The sequence below is a fragment of the Lineus longissimus genome, chromosome 3 (assembly GCF_910592395.1).
Source record: "Lineus longissimus chromosome 3, tnLinLong1.2, whole genome shotgun sequence".
In the NCBI taxonomy this organism is placed as follows: Eukaryota; Metazoa; Nemertea; class Pilidiophora; order Heteronemertea; family Lineidae; genus Lineus; species Lineus longissimus.
Genome location: NC_088310.1, coordinates 1570383 through 1593245, shown reverse-complemented (window position 1 = coordinate 1593245; position 22863 = coordinate 1570383). Strand labels below are relative to the sequence as shown.

The 22863-nt window shown below is 40.3% G+C and overlaps 1 protein-coding gene across 1 annotated transcript in view; it reads left to right on the top strand.

Moving 5' to 3' along the window:
• The window catches only part of LOC135485277 (protein jagged-1b-like), a 52578-nt gene that overhangs the window by 9025 nt on the left and 20690 nt on the right, over positions 1–22863 (top strand). Inside the window, exon 2 of the mRNA XM_064767132.1 lies at positions 21704–21761. Within this exon, the coding sequence (XP_064623202.1) occupies positions 21704–21761 (58 nt within the window). The remainder of the gene's footprint in view (positions 1–21703; positions 21762–22863) is intronic.

Here is a 22863-nt window from a genome sequence, read left to right as displayed (position 1 = left end):
CACTTCTGTGGTGTAATTATCGACATAATCAGCATGTCCACAGTACTACTATTTCACCCTTTCAAGTCCAATTGCTCTTCTGAATTGCGTGACCTTATCATATAGATCATGCCTTTCCTTGAGTAATACAATGGGGGTGCTTTCTTGACCTCTGTACAATCATATTGAAAAGGCAGGATCAGTCCCTGGTCTAAATCTTTGACAAGCACCGTGCTTCCCTAGTGATGCACAGGACTGAATCCAGAACTCAAAACACTAATGTGAAAGTTGGTGATGAAGTGCTTTGAACAACTTGTCAATTATTGATACAGAAAACAAAGGAGTCTGTCCTCGTGGATGATACTTTTGCTTGTAGCACCTTTTCCTAAAAACAATATTTAAGGAACTGTAGCCAAACATCTGTCCAGATCATTGATAGAACATTGTGATGATCTACAAGATAAATCATCCTAATTATAACCAACATGAGTTTTTAACGACCAGATTGGTTAATTATGCAAATAAAGTTTTAAAAATGGATATTTGTGGCTCGTTAGAGATGCAACCCTGTCATTTCCCCATCATTGTCTTTCATACCATCACATGTCCACATCCGGGGTATGGATTCACTACATTTGGCTGTATTATCCAGGCTCCATAGGTCACCCGTTAATCTGATCTTGTTCAGGCTATTGTCCAGATCCATTTGGTATTGTCCTGTGATTCTGGTGCCTTTGGCTCACATCTGGCACTAGCTGGCTAATATAGGACAATGAGAATGTGGTCAGTCCCTTGTGGCGGACCTTAGACTGACCAAGTCAAGCTGGACAGATTGACACAGCTTGTAGTCCCAGGCTGAGAATCAAATGATCGTCATCATCTGATGAGCAGGGTCTAATCAAGGGAACATACTGAGTTTTCATCAAAAGTTTTCATTGAGAATCAACACTGATAAAAAGAAGGGGATGGAGGAGCAGGAAAGAGTCGACAACCTCAAACAAACACATGCAAGAATCTCAACCGACTACTAACAGTATTGACTTACTGGTCCAAAACATACCAATATTATTTATTGTCCAACATATGATTCAAGGCAGAAACCAATCAATAATCTGAGGGAAAACACCTGGATTTATTCACCTAGCCAAGGTCAATATCGGCAGAGATGAATGGAATGAACTGGGTTTCATGTTACCTGCAACAAGGAGCAGTAGAAAATATGCTCAACTGGGTTACTTGTCCAGCCCTGGATAGAACCCCTGAGACATTGGCCCTGGTTTGGTGAAGTCTACAGATACACATCACCTTTAAGTCACCACTCAAAATAACTAATGACCAGATCATAACTGTGAAACGATTCTGTTGACGATCTCGATTGCCAATTGGTGACACTTTATACCACCACTGTATACACCTGTCATAAACTCAGCTCGCGTTTACACTCACTGTTTAAACTCATGAATTTTTGATATTTTGCCATTGACTCTAGTGTATGATGTCCAGTGGTTGGCGCTATTTACCTGTGAATTAGCTGGCGCTGTTGCCTTGAGTCCATGTCGCATGAACAAGAATTACCCTGCTCTGGACCTCGACTCTAGATTGCTCTGCCCTAATGACACAAGAATCATAATCGAGACATTGTGGGTTCCACTGCTGGCCGAGTCGCTGCTTGCGGTTCCCTCTACTGGTTGAGTAAAACAAGCATCTTTAAGGTGCTCCTGGAAACCTTAGAAAGTTAGGTGGTGATCCGGGCTTACCCAAAATTAGCTGTTGGATTATCATTATCATCATCTTTTCAACTGATTCAGCAGACTCCAACCATAAATTCTTGTGTTTATGCTGACTAAAACTTGAGAAACATAACATCATTGAAATAATCGACGAAAGTTAGCACGACTTGAACTGACGTAGTGTTGCATCCTAACCGAGATATCGTATTTACTCGCGATGGATTTTTGACTGTTGATCATAGTGTCCTGTGATGCAGAAGGTATTGATCACAGACTCCCAGGCACGGGTCCATGAGATAGTGTAAAAGCATGTTATCGTACCTACTGTTCTCCATCAGACTTACAATATGGTTGCAATGAATCTCCAGTAGATTTTCAATAGAAAGTTGTTCAAACTTTGAGATATGATCCTGATTTACCTCATGCTGGAACATGGTATCCCTTACCCTTCCAACTGTGAAGTTAACTATATTTTAAAATGCTCAAGAGTTTGCCAATCAAAAGCAATGATCTCTTTGACGAGTGGTTACATATTCTGTTCTACCACACAGGTCTGCTGAAGTTGTTCTAGGGTGGTCTCCGTTATGGTGAATGAAACAACATTATTTTGCAAAGAGTTCAAGTACCAATAGCTTCTTTTACAAGTCTTCTCCAAGAAAATACCATAGATGCAAGTGATGCTCTCTGCTCATGGTGGAAAGTTTCTGCTCAAGTCTTCTTCGAGAAAATGGAATGTTATGTAAACTATGCGTGCGGAGTGACACGGTCTGTTTTCGGCAACTCATTCGTCTTCCAGTGTATAGTACCCCCAGGTATATGGCACGGCTTAACCCGCCGGCCATGAGGGAATTCCTTTATGGCCCAGTGGTTGGCGCGTTGGCCCCAGAGTGAAAGTTGAGCAACGTTGAGCGCGGTCAACCTTTGGATCGGTGACCGGCGCGTATAAGACATCCAGTATCACAAACATGTGATTGCACTTTTGGCATTCTTCCATCCTGGTGTTAAGATGCCTCTTGGTCTAAAAATCAATGCGAGAGGAGTTGGTCAAGAGTTCTGCACCGGTAGGATCATGGATGCTTAGATTTTGTCATTCAATATCTTGGATTAGGCTCAACACGGCTCAAAGGAAGAGGGATTTTCAAGGACTTTGCACCGGCTTGAGAATCGAATTGTGACAAGGTCAGGGACAAGAGGGAAGATTATCTACATTATGTTGGACAACAAACCTTTGGGTGGGCCTTCTTATCCTCAGCTAGTTAGTAAAATACAGATCAACACAAATGCTTGTTTGTCATCACAGATACCACAGGACACTTGACCAAATTGTTGGCATTTGGCATGAAAAGGCATTGGTGTGGTTCTTTCTGAGTGGACATGCTCAAAATAAGGAGGTCTTCAGGATTGCAGACAACCTCCTCTGATACATTTTCAACATCTTGATTCGTCTGTTGGTGATTCACCTCAAGTGTCCGCTGTCACCTCATCAGAGTATCGAACCAGCTCATTTGAATAATATTACTACAACCACGCTAGCGTAAACTGATTGTAGTATATTCCTCTATTACATGATCTAATTCTATGCCCTAATTGCGTTAATCTTGCTGCTTACGTTATGATTCAGCATCGAGATGAAACCTTTAGGTTAATGAACGAGATTATACTCATGATCAAAGGCGTGTGAGGAGTGAAACCATTTCAAAGATGAAAGGGGCTGTTTTGGTTTTTATCTTCCATATCGTGTTAGTCCATATAGGAGGGCACACAGTTAAGTAAGTGGTGAATTCCTCGTTACCAGGAGTGTGAATGGAAGAAAATGTAGCATATGGTCAGTACATCTGAATCATAGGTCAATTTGTCCTAGTCAAAGAGAGATATCAGGTCACGCGGTTGCTTTTTCCTCTTCTCTTTTTAGGTGTCGACTCATCACATTATATCGTATTTCATCAGTCAGGTTGTAACCTGGTTTTGTCTCATGTCGAATCAGCCCGAAGTGTCTTCAATTGCACGTTCTTATCCAGCACCAGCATCCGTTTAGAATTCTGTTCATCGAGTTTCTCCGCATGAAATATTATTCTAGAACTCATTTAATCCTGTAGAGTCTTGATTTCTTTAAAAAAGAGATTTAAAAACCTCCTCGATTACTTCATAATGAACACTCCATTTACAACTTAACAAACCCCTTACTGAATTTCAGCATTTCCATGGCAACCATTTACGGTGACAAAAATCAAATTTTAGCAATAAACTTTTCCATTTCAAGATCATTTACATTTTGGAAATACGATCCATTTGATTGCCCGGGGAAGCGAGGAAACTTCACCGCAAATTATGACGTGTCCTCACTGGGCACGAAGGGGTGATATATCATGGCTGAGGCTTCCCTCGTACTCCTGCATTCAAGTACAATCGTTCCAAGATGATTAGAATCATGATATCACTGTTTTGGGATGCTACCTCGGGACTCCGATGAGCTGATCGATTATTGAAACAACACTTTCGAGGGTTGAAAAATGATCGTAAAAATTAAGATTTAAAGTTTGGTGAGATTTTGCTGCCGCGATAGGACCCTAAGGAGTCGTTATCGGTTACAGTTGGTTAATAGTTTTAAGATGAATCTCAGATCATCGAGGTCTCTGTTGCATAAAATTGCACTCAATTTGCTGCAGGCTGTAGTGTGGTAAAATATTTTTGACTCAGTTGCGGCCATTTGAGGATAGCGATGATTGATTTGATCGGGGAAATGATGGGGTGATTAAGATTTGATGGAATGAATAGAGATCAATTTGAATTTTACGATATCTTCAATTAGATTACAGTAGTAGATTCTGATTGGATAAAACCGACTCAGGACTGTGATTCTTTATAGGTAGAAATAGCGGAGGCTGTTTCATTGATCCTTCTCTTCACTTTGGGGGATAAAGTTTCATTTATTTCCACAAACAATTTGACGATGAAACTCAAGCCGTCCAAAGTTTGCCAGTTTGTGGAACCCGTTGACAAATTCCAGTGCGGCATGCACAGGGGCAGGAAGGAAGTGATGGGATGTTCGTAGCTGCAGGGAAGGGAGTGATCATAAATAGGATAAGAATACCAGAAGCTTGGTAACACACCATTATATATGAACATTTTATTTGTAAGAATTTACGAGATACCATCGAGGTGCACGTCGATGCCGATTTGATTTGTGCATGCTATATGCTATGAGAGTCCCCTTGGGTACACCACAACTTGTGCACACATACTTGATCTGGTTCGGATTCATGAGAATTTTGTCTGAGCATATTCATGCTGTTGTTACCCCCTGCGAAATTCGACTGGAAATTGTCGGCAAAAGCCGGCAATTTCCACCTAATTCCAAACTATTTTTCCTTGCCAGGAGGCTGGAATTAGCTGGAAATTCCAGAAAATGTCAGGGCTGGAGTTTGGCGGTATTTTGGTAAATGGCAGTGCCAGAAAATGCCAGCTCTGGAAAAAGCTGGCATAACCTGGCATTAGCTGGAACCTAATTTCCAGAGCTGGAATTAGGTGGAAAAAACTGGACCCAGACCTTCCAGCTGATTTACTTATGTCAGGGCTGTCATTTATTGGAAATAGCTGGCATCAGTTGACATTAGCTGGAAATTACAAATTCAGCATGCAACGAGGAATGTCAGGGCTGTCATTTATTGGAAAAAGCTGGCATTAGTTGACATTAGCTGGAAATTACAAATTCAGCATGCAACGAGGAATGTCAGGGCTGTCATTTATTGGAAATAGCTGGCATTAGTTGACATTAGCTGGAAATTTAATATGGAGTATGTGACCTGCTCTACGTTTGAATCGATCAGAGCACTGCACACTAATAAACAGGCGTTTTTTGTCACTCAACAGTGACTATGATTAGAATCGTTGTGATATGCAACAAGAAGATCTCTTGTCGTGGAGTAAAACCAATAATCGCTTAGTTTTGACTTTGCTGATTACAATCTTGTCACACGCACCTGCGATTATCACCACAGACAGGCAATTTTTCACATGCAAACATGATTGCATGTTGATTTTGCTTGATCCCAGGCCGTGCGCTTTCCAATTCTAATTCAATTTTGATGGCATCTGCAATTATAACTGCAAACAAGCAATTTCTGTCACACAGAAATATGATTAAAGGTTGCAGGTTGATTTTGCTTCCAACAGAGGTTGCTAGGATGACCAGTTCTTGTTGCGGGCACCTGAAATTATCTATGCAAACAAGTGATTTATGTCACTTGCAAACATGATTGCTGTGGCATATCAAGTTTTGAGCATATGCCACTGACCTAATCCCTTAGTTTTCTGACACAATCTTGTCACACTGTTAATGTAAATATCATTCTTGGTGTGTGTTGACCATGGACTTACACGAGCATAAGAGGCCCTATCATATAAAACGTAAGATTATTGCTTCACTGAGGCTCCTTGCAGACACCTCTGCCAGGCGGACACTTCCCCATTGCAGATGGTTTAAGTTGCCACATGACCTGGGTTTGAGTGCTCGTCAATGCCGACTGGCGTCGTCAGGGCTCAATGCTCATCCTGGAGACAGCACGTCATTTACATCATAGCTAATTGTGATCAGTTGATACGATGACGTCATTGACAATCACTGACAGGAAAATTTTGCCTCTCGTTTAATAATATAGATAGTGCAAAGTATTCACATTGTAATATTAGGCTCGTAAGTTTGAGGATCATGGATTGACCAGATTGGTGTGAATTGCCCCAGGGCCCATGGAACATATGTAGGCCTATACCAATTTTAAGTCCAGACTTTACGAAATGTGCCGCGCTAACAATACGGCCGCCACCGACGATGGACGCCACATCATCGCATAGGCTCACAAGGTGAGCCAAATAAAAAAGAGGTGCCGTTTTAACTGGATACCGTGACATCAACATGATGTTAACCACACATAGCACACTCTGTCACTTTGATGTCTGGAGGGCAGGGTTACAGACGGGGACTGACGTCCAAAATGGATGTCCAAATAACATCACTGCACGACCTTGAAAAGAATGATGGAGCAAGCCGACTGTTGATTGACTCCATCACTTACATGAGTCATGAGCTGTGGACATCTCCCATGCAAAATCTTACAGTTATGATACCGTCCGGGTCTACGATCATGCATACAATGATACTGAATACAGGCTTATAGCACATACACTGATTCAGGCTTCTTCATATGCTAAAAAAACAACCTCAAGGCCTGTCCAGATTACCCTTTTTGCATTCATTTGAATCCTTATGTGTTCCAATTCAATTTGTGTAAACTTTGGATATCTTGATATCGAATTCGGGGTAAGAATCAAGAAATAAGAAGAGCTCCCACATGATTTCTTTGTTTGACTTGAAAATTCAAACCTACTGGTTCCTGTCTGAGGTGTAATGCATCATGGGATAGGTCAGGTGATAAGACCACATGATAGAATTGCATAACATAATAGCAATTTGCATAATGCCAGCAAATGCCAGCTTTTTCCAACAATTGTCAGAAACATCGAATTTGAAATTTCCAGCTAATTCCAGCTCTGACAATCTCATAGTAAAGTGACAGAGATTTCCAGCGCTGGAACTTTTACGAAAAGTAAAGTTCCAGAAAATGCCAAGAATTTCCACCCCATGGATAAAGTTCCAGTTTTTGTCAGCTTTTGCCAGCTATAACTTTTCGATGAAACTCTCTAAATTCAAAGTGTCAGCTTATTCCAGCCAAGAGCTGGAAATTCCAGCTATTTCCAACAAAATCCACCTGAGGTAAAATTCATTTCGCAGGGGACAGTCTTGATTTCAATATTGAAATCATTTAGTACTGATATGAAAGGTTGCGTAGTAAGTGTACACTATTTCCTGTAGTATCTCGGCATATCCTGCAATCAATTGCATGAACAAATGCACAGTTCTTGAGAGGGTATTGAGACTTTTGGAGTATGTCATATGTACTCAGGCTCATTCAGTCTGAGAGAAGAGAGATTAGAGATGCTGTATCATATGCAAGTCACACGAAGTGAAAAAATAAAGGCTACATTTTATGTAAAAAACTAAGTTTGTTTTGTTGTCTGACTTTGTAGTTTCAACTGCAGTATCCTGCATACCGATATTCATAATCATTAGGAATTCCTTTCTTTGAATCTTAACAGAGATCCCATCTGTATTTCATCGGTACCTCTTGAGGCCTATCTTGACTGGAGGATGCTCAAAGGTGCCAGCTAGCGCATGGTGTTCTCACACCAGTCCAGGGTCCCCAATCGTCATGATCTTACGGAGATAGTCAGATGGCCTTGGTAATCAGCAAAGAACACAGATGACATCAAGACTGATCTGATGAAGTTCTCTGGAGCGTGGGAACGCAATGCTTTGCCAGAGTTATCACGTCCAAAAGGAACGCAGTTCATTGAAATCAGAATAGTGTAGATGCCATTGCGGTGTGATATCCACCTTATCTCGAGGAACCATTGAGATAAAATTGCTGCGCGTCTGTTCACTGCTGGGATTTAGCTACCTCCAGATTAAAAAGAGCTCCAAGTGGCGATACGTCAAAGTCGGGCCGGTATCTCTTCGTTACTATGTTTACTACGTTTCCAACTCTGCACCTAAAGCAATACGTGCTGTAGTAAGTGTGTTGATCCCATCATACACTTACATCATGTTCTTGTCAGACTCGACTATCTTAGGGATAAATTTAGCAACGATATTCGCAGCAAAGTACTTATGATTGCGGATAGATCTTCTTTAGTCGCTTAATTCTCGCTGTGAAATAAATGAAAGATAAAACCATGTGTAGGTAAATACAACGTTGAAGAGTGCTTGCCTTGGTTTTGTGTTCCTATTCGTCTCAAAGATTGCTTTTCGTGAAGTAAATGAAATGTCTCAGCAAGTAACAACAGATATTGTACGTTAACTACTAACGTTATTACTTCATCTGGCTGGAAGTGTTGGAGGGTTATTACAACAAGGGCATGAAGAAAATAGGGAAGAAACCATGTTGCTGCACCCCATACTAGCTTCAGCATAACCTGTTCTTTCTTAGCTTAAAAGACAGCTTCAAAAGCTGAAAACTACTGCCAATTACACAACAGCAAATGTCTTGTAAAGCAGTTCAGCAAAGTCTTGCTGTAAAAACATTTGTGGCATTTTTTGCTTTGTAAACTATTCTGAAACTTTGTATGAAAAGTATAGTAAACATGTAGCAACATTTGTAAATGTGTTCAAAATGAGCTAGAATGAATAGCAAGGTGAGGTCTGACGATCTTGTGGTGTGTTTACTATGAGAATCTGTCTGTAGTTATCAAAGAAGACATGATTAAACTTTTCAATTCCAACAGCTTGTCTGCACCTTGCACTAGATTTTATAATTAAACCAAAGTTTTTATACACCACTGGGGAAAATTCCTGGAGGTTTTTCTACAACTCATGTAAAAAGTCACTGGTTAGCGTATTCGAAAACCTAGCTAGCTAGGTGTTTGGGAATGTGAGGTACACCTGCTAACAACTTTAGCATCTGGTTGTGGTTGCTGAAGGTAGCATGCTGGCTGTGCCATTGGCTGTCAGTGAGCAGGTTTAACTAGCTGGAGACATCTTTCATCACACCTCTAACCTGCTCCTATACCCACCCAGTCAAGGTTTAAAATGCATTTGGCAAGTAGAGTTTGCTGTAGAGAAGGATTTTTTGAATTTTTTAAAAAGCCATGAGACTTTCACAACAGTGAAAATGTACCACTTTCATAACCTTCACTGGTGATGGTGGTATCTTTGGATTCATTTGGTGGCATTCCATGATAACTGCACAGAAATCAAGTAACATTTCTTTAAACACAAGAGAAAATGTTCAATATGAGTTTGATGGACTCCACCTTTAAAGGTGCTTCTAAAATCAAGATGTTTCTCACACATTTGGCTGGAGCATGAAGCCAGGGGTCAGTAGGCTAAGGGGTGTTACCTTCACAGGTGTACACGTTAGCTCCATGTTATATTTCACTTTGTCTTGTTGAAGTTTTTCTTGCACTCACAAACTTGGCCACCTTGATTCATAAAACAAATAATTCAAACTTTATCACGATCAGATCTGATGTGGTTGAACATTCTAAAGAAGTTTTACGAAATCCTTAAAGTACATCTTGCTTTCCAGGTTTCAGGAAACATATCCTACAAATGTAGCTAAGAATAAGTTATGCCTACATCAGTCTTCACCAATGTGGTCCGTCATTGATTACTTTGAAGTGACAGAACGTCAAAGCGAGTTGTAAAATAATCTTATTATCAAGCTAATTAGGCTGTTAATTAGTCCAGGTAATGACAGGATCAATCAGTTCTCAGCAAGAAATAATCCTCTTGGAAAAAACATGGCCTTTTCTGCTGCTGAAGTATGTGATATGTGCCATATTGACCCGTAAGCGGGGAAGAAATATCTGCATCATTGAATGCTGTCTGGGACAAGTATTGACTAGGTGAATAGGAATATTAACCTAACATGTGCTGATCGATTTGTTAGACTCGTCAATATTGTCATAGCTAATAGTATGAATAACTCGAAAAGATAGAAGTCGATATCATTGGAAATGTGGTTAAAACTAATTTTTGTCTGGCCTGACAAGTTGTATATTCGTTCAGAAGGTGATGAGTATTTTCTCTTGCAACAGAAAAGCAGTATCAAGATTGTATTGGATAAGGTCAAGAGTATTGACAATTCTTAAAGCGCATTGCAAATGAGAAGATTGTAAGAAATGCAGTTCTGCAACAAAAAAGGATTGCTTTTGCATAATAGTGAATTTGAAACATATTTCAAATCTGATGGAAAAAAAGTTTCATCATTCACAGAATTTCCACTGCCCTGATAGTTCTGCATGAAGAAGAACACCATCTTTGAGAAATGTTGAGACATCTGCTGCATTTTGCAGAGAAAAATATGTTTGCTGTGGTAGCTTTAATTGATTCCTTTAGCCCTGCAGTGTGTATCCCATCTTCCATCAAACTGCTCCTTGGCAATGCATAAATTGTCTCATTTGCCTTCTGATTGGCCAAAGAACTTGGATGATCGGCGATTTTTTCCGTCCATTGACATAGCAGCGTGGTGAGCCATTACAAGGAGTTGTACTACGGCTGAGTGTTCTGCAAAAATGCAGCTTTATCAAGCCAATCACAGCCGCGTGCCTGGGAACAGAGTGAGCTAAAGGAGTTGGGAGGATGCTGCAAAAAACGGATATTTGATCGTCATTACTTAGCATTATCTCATCTTTTTGAAATCTTTGCACACTTGGGGATTATTTCACTAGTTTCAGATTGGATTTGTTTTAATTTCGGTTGAAGTTGCATTTCATTAATTGATCTAAAAATGTGATGAAGTTTCAACACTTGAGTTGCAATGCGTTGAATTTGATTATGTCATTAAGTTTTATATTCTGATTATACCATGTGGTGTGAAGTGCTAGGCAAGCACATGAATATGGAATATTCTTGTGGTATGAGTTTAAATTAAGACCAACACTGTTTTCATCTGCAACAAAAACCTTTTGTTTGCAGGGTGCCTTATGACTAGGTATTTTGGACCAAGAACTTGATGAATGCAAACTGTTTAGTACAGCATGTAGTTTGAAACATAGCAGATGGAAATGTTCATGACATTCCATTGGCATTGAAATCTTGGAATAATGTATTTGTAAAGTTCACATTTTCAATCTGAAACCTCGAGTCAGCATGCCATCTTTATCTATTTCAAAGGTAGATTTGGAACGAAATATTCCACTTGTATGTAATGGTGAATCCATGTTCTTGAGATCAAATAAGACTTCACAACAAAATAATCAGCATCATAATATCATTGGCTGAATACTTCTCTCAATAGCCCAAGTCTATTAGGTTTGTAAAAATAGCGTACGCCAATCAGAGAAAAAATGCTTCACGATACACGCTACTGGCAGTTGGCCAGTATAGTATCGGAGAAAATGGTTGAAATGAACGTGGGAATAGTGCCAGGTTTTTAGATGAATTTCTGCAGGATTTGAAATAAAACTCATTTTGTCTAATTCATCACAATTACCTTTGAATGCCAATGAGGCGTCGTCGTAAATTGAAAATGCGGGGAATGATGGGGATTCATCGCCACACTGGCCCTAGGGATCTCTGTTGATGAGAGTTTTCTCTGGCAATTGCGCAGTAACTGAAATTTGAGAAGTTCTGTTTTGAAACACATGAATCCAACTTCCTGTATCTCCCAATGGTGTCTATACCACAGTGAGCCAATTTGCATTTTATTGCATACTGCCCAAGAAGATGAAGCCAACAAGACAAAAAAAAACACCTTTAAAAGAAGTATTGGCTGCATGGGAAATCATGACTGACTTTTCTGCAGGTTTCTAGTAATATACTGCATTGAATCTGTAAATGAAGTTTTGCGCATTTTGCCTCCGGCCATTACACCTTATCAACATTTCATGACATACACATTTCTGCAGCAAATCATTGTGCAAACTCAACCGAGGAATGCACCAATTCTGTTGCATTTCTTTCAGATTTACCAGTCTGGATTCTGACTTGCCTGAGTTGTCGATTCATGGAAACGGATCCAGGGTCCAAGTAACTGGTTGGTTATGTCTGGACAATAGATCTTGTTGGTCGAGTTATCGAGATCCATATGTCATTCGGACCTAATCACAATATTTGTCATGATCAATGAGGTAAAACCATTGGAGCTCATGTGGGGTGTCTGGCAAGATGTCAATATCGTACAACTGCAGTTGTAAGAATTGTAACTGACTCTCCGTCTAAGTGAGTTTGGAGAAATTGTTCATAAGGTTGCTAGTTGATCAAGTTGTCAAGACGATTGTCTTAATGTGGTTGCCATATTGGTTTTGAAATGGTTGCCATCTTGCGTCATACTTATGTCGATGATACTTGCACTCAGTGACAGCATTCCCAAGCACGTTCTCAATGACACTTTAATCAAAACAATAGCTTCGTGATTAATCTGCCCCTGGAGAGCATACTTAGAACAACATCTATCAATTGTTGTGGAGTACAGCGGGGGTATAAGGCTTGCAGACATTTCCAGCTAAGACTGCTGCTGGTGCAGGGCCGTGTCCTTTAAAACTTGATCCATTGATGTACCATGTTGAGCAGCCCACATAGCATTCCATTGAAATCCATCTTGATATCCCGAACAAGTGGTACTCACAAACCAACATACACATACAAATCCCATAAAGCAGAATATTTGATGTTCCCAAGAAATTTATGATTCACAATCGTTATTTTGCGAATTTCACTTTGTTCATTTATATGGTATAAATGGTCTGTCATGTTTCATAATCTTTATCATCTCAGAGTAATGACACATAAACCCTAGTGCTATGCATGAAATGCTCAATGGCAATGATACTGGTTATAACACTCTATACTTTAAAGCTGTGTTGGACAGACTGAGCGGAGAGTCAATGCTTTAGATACAGAATGGTGGTTAAGGTAGGATCAGTCAGTCGTAACACAACTTGCTTTCTTGGCAGAAACTGAATAAAAGATACTTTGCCATCAGTCAGCCATCGGAGATGAATGGCAAGGAATGAGAATGTTGTTTGTATCGATAGTAAATTAGCCATCAACAACTTCACCTCATGCTTCTTACACCTGTAATAAGGAATACTACAGCTTACTACAATTTTACGCACGCCACTTCTGATTGGCGTCATTATCAGTCCCGATGAGAAACACGTTTCAAGGTAGAGAATTTGTACTTTGCAGTTGCTTTAGTGTGTTTGTTGCTGTTTCTTGATCGTTTCCAGAATTCAAAATAAAAAGATAGGCATGCTAGTAAAGTTGTACTGTATCTTTCTGAGAGATGCCAGTTGCGTATTTTGAATGTTTTCAAATCAGCAACATAGTGGAGGGTTTCCCAGGGTTGCATTTCCCTCGCAATGTTATTGTGTTTTCATCCAGTCCACTTCTCCTTGCATTGGTGCAAAAATGTAATTTTTCCTTTTCCTTTTAAAAAGTGATGCTTGTGCAGCGTAGCTTGGCCTATGCAGATTTGAAAAATGTATCTTCTGTTCCTTTACCAGGAATAATCCAGTGCACAAGTATCATGCTGATGTGTCAATGCATTGATGGTGATGCATTTATGAACGCACACGACATGTGCATTGAACTTGTCTCTCTGCAGCTTTACTCGGCAATACAAGGCCTACAAGTTAACAGCTGACTGCCACCCTGTCTCTTTCATTGTGTGACATCACTAAGATTCAATCAGACATTATCAACAGATTAATCTGTTGTTCATTGTCACGATTGTTGGCTGCGATTGTGGAACCTGTAAATGCTTTATTGGTGGCAGCCGGACATGGATGTATGATGTTTCATAACGGACTGATATCACAATGAATATCATAAATGTATCTAAAATCTAATCTGATATGAAAATTACATGATGGAGAGGTATGCAAAGTGTATGTTTCTGACAGATATGCAATGGTGCTTTCTGGTTGTCATGATGACTATAGTCCTCGTCCACTTCAGTAAGAATTTGATGTTGTCATCAAATGCAGAAGAGAGACCCCACTGCAGTCCTTGTAACAGATGGAACACGCCCTGCCTCCCTTTGATCTTAATAAGGATGCTTTAAAACTATAATCCACTTGGCATTTCCAAAATGTAAAAAGTTGCCAAGAAATGCTTGCAGCGTAAATGTTGATAGAGATAACTTCTAACGAGATGATTCATTCTTTTTACTATCATTTTACAAATCACATCAAAAAATGGCGGTGATACCCTCAAGATATGAAATGATCTAAAAGCATTTTATTGTTCAGTTAATCTTTTGGCGGCGTAGTACAAGTGCTGGTCCCACTTTGTTTGTTCAGCATCAGGACCAGATCTTGCACATTATCGTTGCTTTATGGTTATAGTTTGATAACTTTTCTGATAACTGAAGCAATTGGCCTGAACCTTGGGGGCCCAGATGCCATTGCTCTGTAGAGATTACTTTGCTCTGATCATATAATGATTGGAAGGGTAGTTCATTTTGTCTCATGTCAGAAACGTTCAGGCCAAACCCTGATGAAGAACAACCCCAATAGTAGTAAATATTCAGCCCTGATGGGTTAAGTAGCAAGAAAATATGTAACGTTTCACCTTGGTCATTACTGTTTATAAGCTGACTGCATTTAAAGATCATCAGACCAGAAATGCAACTTGTTTTAAGTCTGAACTCTTCATATAAAGAGCAACGAGCTGTCTATTAGATGATAAACTCTTAATATCAGGGTGTTGAGACCAATTAAACTCACACTGTTAATGGGCTTGTTATGTCTTCATTAGATGATGAGCTAAGTTTAGCATCTCGTTCAATGACTAGTTAATTGTTGAATCAGGAAGCAGAGTGCTGCTGTGGTCCTTGCCCCATATGGCTGGGTTTGAGGGATAGGAAATGTTGACCTCATCATGCTGCAACTGCTCGGAATTCTGGATGTTGGGATGATAGGAGGAAAAACAATGATCCAGGCATGAAGTAAGCCCAGTATTCTTTTATTCATCAATTGATTTGCAAATGCTCCAATTTTCAACTCAGTTTTTTTTAGCTTTTCACACTGAGCATCCTCAATCTGTTCATTCTGCAGGTTTTCGTCTTTCAATGAACAAGTGACGCCAGCACAGCTGTTCAGGTCATGATCGGAAATCAATGTTCGTAGTAAATGTACAACTCTGTCAGCTGGTGCGGGATGCACTTAGCCCATAGTGCCTCTAATTAGAGATCAATAAAACAAACATTGAAAGAATACTACAAGTCAAAAAGAAGGCAAGTTTTGGAGTTAATTGAATTATGGGTATACAGTGGAACCCCGGTAACACGACCACTCATGGGACCGAGGTTGAATGGTCGTGTTACTGGGGTGGACTTGAGAAGTTTTTTTTCAACTGTAGCTTGACAAATTTGCCGCAATCAATTTCTTAACGGAAATCGTGGCAGCATTCGTCTTTTCATTTTCAAGTTCCATTTACTGCTACTGTCTTCTCATTTGAACTCCAGATCTTGATCAGATTATAAAAAGTTAACACGAAATGTTCATTAGAGAAGCTTACGGCTGTTGGATCACCTGCCTTGGAGGACTTAGTCAATAGAAGGAACCATTCAGGAGAAATAGTAATGACAGGAAGCTAATGAGGCAAGGGTTCTCTTTACACAGGGTGATGATAGTTTGATTTCACATTGGTCATACTTTTGAGGTGTATTGTGCAGCTTCCTGTTGCATTAGACTTTGAACTTGAACCACCACCTGATGTCGACATTATGGAATGGGACTGGCTGACCTGCTCTTGGCATATCCTGCTGCAAATTCTTGCCTCAGAGTTATGAATGTTTCCAGAACACTGCCCCTTCATCTACGCTTTGCTGCTAAGCAGAATCCCTAATTCTGAGATGTGACGATCAGCATGTCCCAGTCTATCATCATGACATTTTCAGAAGTCAGCCAGTTTTAGTTGCATCTCAGACTACCCTGACATTTTGTTCTTATCCCATGAGTAATGACCACTGGTCACTCTGTCCTCATCCATGGTGTGATTTCTCCAACCTGGAGTTCTAGTTCATTAGATACTGACCAATGCCGGCGTCATTGAGGAGATTAATCGTACAAATGATCACTCAACTTGTTCAAGTTGATGACTACAGTTCATTATACTTGGCTAATTAGGGACACTTTCCCAATCAGGAGAAGATGGTGGGTGATGTTGTGAAGGTGGCACCTGAACTGCAGACACTAGGAGTCGCCAGAATGAGAAGAGGACAGAAGGACCATCGATAATTACATTACAAACAGCTGGGCGGTTATATTTGGTTGATGTTGTTGCGAGACAATAGCGGATTTGGGTCATCATTGTCCATGGTGATTGGGCGATGTTTGCCACTTGCTCAGATGGTCGCCACGTTATTGTTCCATTGATATCCCAGCATTCTTCAGGCAGGAAATGCTCTGTGTCGTCTCCACCCGAGGCTATGACAGAGATACGTGTCACATCTGATATCAGCAGTATCTTCTGAATTGATGGAGAATTACCTTTGACTCGGCTATTGGTGTATTTCAATTGATGCCTGGACATTGCCCACCCCTGTTGCTCTTTTCATTTGTGTGGTTTGATTGGGATAGTGGTCCATTCTGTGTGGGGTGGTGGTCAGGGACCTTATTGCCTGTCATGCAAAGCGTATCAAAGGTCATGAGAGAATTCCTTCTAACTGTGATCTACGTAGCATCCACTGCACCATTCAAAGAGAAGGCGAGTCCTCTAAAACAGATGCTATAATTCCCCTATTCCCTACTCAACCTGACCTGGTCACCCGATCATGACAGCAGCGATTTTGTTTCAATGAACACATGGACTAATTAGGGTCCTTAATTAGAACCCTCAGGGATTAGCGTCAGCTGAGATATCACCATCTGATCAACACTAATTAAAACAATAACAAGATGAACATGTTGACCCTTTATTTCTCCAAGGGCCAGATCAGTCTAAAGCATTCATTTACTGAGTTGACCCTTGTTAATAGTAATATTTGCAAGTCTTGCTGGGTACTAATTTGAAGCTTTGTATTAATTTAGAGCTATGAAAATAGTGGCATTTGGAATTTTGTGACCTGATGCTGATTGTAGGGGTAAACAGCAGTAATTCCCTTCTCGGTATATGCATTGGGACTTTCAGCGAATTTGATATCAGTGAGACACACAGCGTATTTACACAGAGAATACATCACCTTAATACCTCACGCTCCTCTGGCTAATAGAATGATACGAACACACTCCAAACATCACTTGACTACCCTTTGACAATGGTTGTTGGGGGTAGGACCCTTCGCCCTAGGGGGTAGGACAGGTGTCACTGTATTGTGTCATGCCCCGCACCATGGATGACCCATGTTTGACAGGTAGATCACACTTTATTGTCAGTTTCACATCTCGTGACCTTTAATTGAAAAAACATTAAATTGTGCTGTATTTATCTTTTATTTGTCTGTCTGTGTCAAAGCATTCTAATATCACACCTCTAAATATGAATATCAGGATACAATTCTTTGATAGTTTGACCCTTACTTGCCCCTTCACCCCCTGGCACTGCTTTCTGTCCTTGTCTCCCGTGTGTGCTATGGTTCATATTAGCATATAGTTATGATATTGATAGTTTAGGAGTTGTTTCCTAGTCCTTTGGGGGATTATACAAGTATTTAGTTGCAGGGGTGACAGGGATAGGTTAAACTCTCCATAAATAGTCGATGTAAGGATGTGGAAATGCGACTGGAGCAAGTCGGTGAGCTAATGGATCAAACATATGAGTTTCACGATGAGAAAACCTGCAGTAGATAGATACATTTTATCAACTTTGTTCTACCACCATGTTTACTTATGACTGCCCTCTGGGAGAAATGTTTGTTCGGAAATATTGATATTCTATGTAACTGGTTAATTCAATCAAACAGGCATGTAACTTCTGGCTGATTCTGAGCTATTTGGCTTGGTGTCAGTTAGTAGTATTTTGTTAGGTAATGTTACTGACATCTCGGTGCAAAACGTATACTTGTTGCTTCAAGGCCGAAGGTATAGGTATCCAGTCATGTATGCCTAGCCTTTTTATCAAATTTCCTTAATTCGCTCCCAGCTAAAGTTCATATTGCCTCCGCCGGCTGACTTGCTTCATAATAGGATCTTCTCTGACCCCTCCCGCGGACAGAAGATGTTGATTTAAGATCATATTTAGCAGAAGTTGTTTTCAAAATCTCATTAATGCGAAATCAGTTCATCTTTGGTTCAGTTAGTTTGCCCGATTTGTTCTTTGAATTGAAATATGAAAGTCTGTTTTCTCTGTCTGTCTTGTAGTGCGGGTGAAACAGTTGTCTTGTCTCCAGATGATTTGTGAAAAGGCGAGTAACTTAGATATAGAACTGGACTGAATAAAATGCCAGCATATGCGGCAAGCTGCCTATTGTATTGCTTCTAAGAGAATGAGTTGATAAGCTTATAAAGTATTGTATGCAGCATATAAACCTTGCTTCATAGATTAATTAGTCGGGTGATGGATAGGTTGTGATTAGTCAGTCATTGACTAGTGCAGTGGGGAACAAGTGCTAGACAAACAGTCCCGACTAACCAACATCTGTCAGGTACGTAATACTAGCAGTCAGGACATTCCGTAGCAAATGCCAGTGTCCAGGAGTTGGAGGGCCATGACTAACGTCTCTTGACCTGTTATTGGTCTGTCTTGCATATCTTCAAGACCCACGGATGATGTACCATGCCAGAGTCCCGAAGAACAGAAGGTAGTATGTCCTAATAGTAGGACATTTGCAGTCCTGTAGCTCCCTTCTCCACACAGGGATAAGACGTACATAGTCTTTATCTTCGCAGGGTTTTACCCCAATGCTGAAAATGTTGAAATTATGAAGTAGAAGACGGTAGAAATTTGTAGTGTGGCAGTTCTGTGCCTGAACAACTGGAAGATAATGCATGCTGTAGTTGTGGTCTGACCAGCATGCTTGATGAGAGTAGCCTACCATGTATCATATTGGAGGCAAAATTAACATCACAAGGGACTTCTCGATAATGCTAATGAAAGGCGAGTGGGAGAGCATGTGTACTGCCAGCAGTGACATGTTGATAGCAGCAATCAGGCGGAGATTGGAGGCACAAGTCTGCCATGTGGCCAGATATATCACTTGACCCCTGGGAGATGGCCGCGCACACGCCAAGTGCTAAGACACTTCAGGTACTTCGTAGCAGTGTAGCAATTATCCGGTTTGACATTCAAGAAGGAAAGTGTTGTGTATTGATGGTTATGCAAGTAGTTTCCATTCATCTTTGGTCCAATTACTCTGAACAGTTTGAAATCATGATTGTCAATTGGAACATTGCGATGAAATTTGGTTTAATCCTTCATAAAGTTATTTTACATGTAGATCTATTTGACCCAATGAATCGTTTGCAGTCTTGGTGAGGATTTTGATACTGCCATTGCTTGACCCCCAGCCAACTTTGAACCACACATCTTTGAATTGATGAACCAGAAGTGTAGACTACTTTAATTTTAAAGCAGGCTGTGAGGAAGCCATTGAGGGCATTCACTACTGATGCTAACAGTTCCTCGCACAAAAAAAAAACATTTGTAATATTCTTTCAGGTATGTTTGTGTCTGTTCTATCATCTTCCTCTTGGTTTACTCGGCCTGGGCGATCAATGAACAGGTATTTTTATTGATGAGAGCCACCTGATTGCAAGGAAATTCCTATATTCCTATCACCGTTGCACACAGTCACACAACACTTATTCTAGTTGCTCACATGTTTGGCCTGAAGGCCTGGTACAGATCATGCCAGCGGATCCCTTCGGGAACTAGCGACAAGGGTTAAGATACATTTATTGATCTACTCACATCAGAATTGTGCATCTTAACAGTTTCAATATTATTTCGTGTGATTCAGAATAATGTAAGGGGAAACTGGAGACCCTGGATTGTACCTACCAGTTGCCCTCTCTATCAGGCAAACATGATTCTACTGACCTCAGGGTTGATTCGAAGACTCACAGAATATATGTTGGTTTAAGCCAGCCTCACTTGGTAATCCTTGTGTTGCTTGTGCTTAGGAAAGGGTTGATGATCAAATGTACTTGCTATAAACGTAGTAAACAAACTGGAATCCTGCAGGTGAATGTAAAGATTCACCGCAAGTCTGCCGATCAGCCATCGCATCCAGGCACGCAACGAAGAAAGATTTGTAACAAATTTGTTCTTGAATTAACATGTTTCTCATCAGTCAATACATGTGTACATCATCAGTCATGATACATTGAGGGATTGAGCAACAGGAAGGTAGTAAATGATCTTATTATATCTCACTTTCAAATGCTGAGAATGCTCAGTCACAGCCTGTGAGACCGGAATGATTGACGGGACTGTCTTCACAATCCTTGACCTTACTAGTGGCTACTGGCAGGTTCCTGTGGCAGGATGGGGTAAGGACAAGACTGGATTTTCAACATACTCCGGCCACTGAATCACAAAGAGGTTACACTGTCTTACAGTTACCCACCTTTTGATCTCACTAGCAGTTACTGGCAGGTTCCTGTCACAAGATAGGACCGCGACAAGACGGGATTTTCAACATACTCCGGCCACTCAATCACAAAGAGGTTACACTGTCTTACAGTTACCCACCTTTTGATCTCACTAGCAGTTACTGGCAGGTTCCTGTCACAAGATAGGACCGCGACAAGACAGGATTTTCAACAAACTCCTGTCTATTCATATTTTGGTACATTTGGACGAAATAGATGTGTAAAATTATTAACCTATTACCACATGTAAATTTCTTTTTTCTTGACGTGCTTTCTGCGCATTCCTTGCCCAGTTTGTGCTTATCATCAAGTCCTGGCTAGTCTTCAATGGAACACATCACGCTGCTGTCAAGATGCCAATACTACCAACACTGATAGTACTATAGACCATCGTTATAGTAGCTTGCTTTAGTCGGAGTAAATAATGGTAAATAGGGAGGCGGTGTGTACTCATGGGTGGCTACGATCGTTGGCGGGCAATGGATTTAGAGTCTGAGATGGGTGATTATGCTCAGATTTGAATGAAAGTGATGTCAACAGACCTGAGATGCTGCATTTATATAGCACATTGCATGTACATTTTTACTTTCCAATATTGCCGCTTTGTTTGTTGTACTTTGGTGATTGCCTCTAACAATGATTAATAATTCTTGCATCTACTGAATACCCTAATGCCTTTGCAAACAGTGAATCATCATGTGACATTTAACAGTGGTATCAAAGGAATTATGTATGTTGGAACAAATTACTTTTTTTATAAATTATCAGTGTTATGGGGACAGACAGAACCATCCAATATGTAAATTGTTTTGCAGGGAAAGATACCACCTTCGTCTGCTTCAAATGCCATGTTGTTTCTTTTCCTTATCTTACAAGATCTCGCTTTCTTCTCCTTACAGAGATCATTCACCCTGATCTTGACTGCATGGGACCATGACGACACAGGTTCCTTGGCACGTAAGTATCAACTTGTAGTCTTTCTCAAACCCGTTCCATCATGGGTTTAACTTTAAAGAGTGTCTTCACAGAAGAGAAGTCAAGGTATCAACTCGAACACAAATCACCATCAAAAGCTAAAAGATTGAGTCAGCCAGTCTTCGGACTGAATAAGAAATTAGCCTGAGATGTTCGTGTTGAATCAAATTACGATATTCATTCCGTTGTATTGTGCAGATGCCCCAAGGAATTTAATTGTATAATCTTTAGAAAATTCAACAGAAATTATAATTTCTTCTGGTTTCTGGGATGCCGGAGGGTTCCCATGGTTTTGTTGTTATCCCATTGTTTTGTGGGATACCCCAGTGGGTGCGATTGTTTCCGCTCCCTTGCTGCTCATTAGGGCTACATGTAACCTTGAGAAAAATTAAGCAAATTTATTGTTTTTCATATCAAAGAGTTTTTAAGAGAGTGCCACAAAAAGAATCTGTTGTTCTTCAGTGTCTCAGTATTTGCTTGTTGCTATCGAGAAGTCACAGATTATCTAGTTGCTCCTTTGATATGCCCCGAGGAAAAAGGTTTTCCCTTTGATACCTCCCTAACTCTTTTGTCTGTATCACTGGCCTCCTCTGGGATGCTAACATGTTTCCAGTCCCCTGGCACCCATTATGTGGTTAACCTTGAAATAAATGTTATGCATGTAGTCAAGGCTGAACACAACTCCCTATTATCTTATCAATACAACTTGTAATTGAAACTCATTAATGCTTAAACTTTAACTCGTTAGGACTTTAGTTATAATTGACTTATTTAACCATTAATTTGCAATGTGGGATTCTTTTGTCTGTTGCGGGTTATCCTGATAGTTATGAGTGTTTTTAAGGGTGCAGCAGTGGTGATTACTGTTTAGAGTGGAACCCCTACTGGGACCCCAGCTGTAGTTACCCCCTGTTTCAGAGTCCACATCACAATGACCCTCATGTTTTATGTCCCCGAGGGGGGTAGCTATAAATCAATCATAAATTTCGACATTTTCATTTGTTAAAGTTCTGTCTTGGCATTAGTCAAAAATCGCTGAAATATCTGTTGACAAAATATGAAATGTCTTAGCCAAACATTTTCC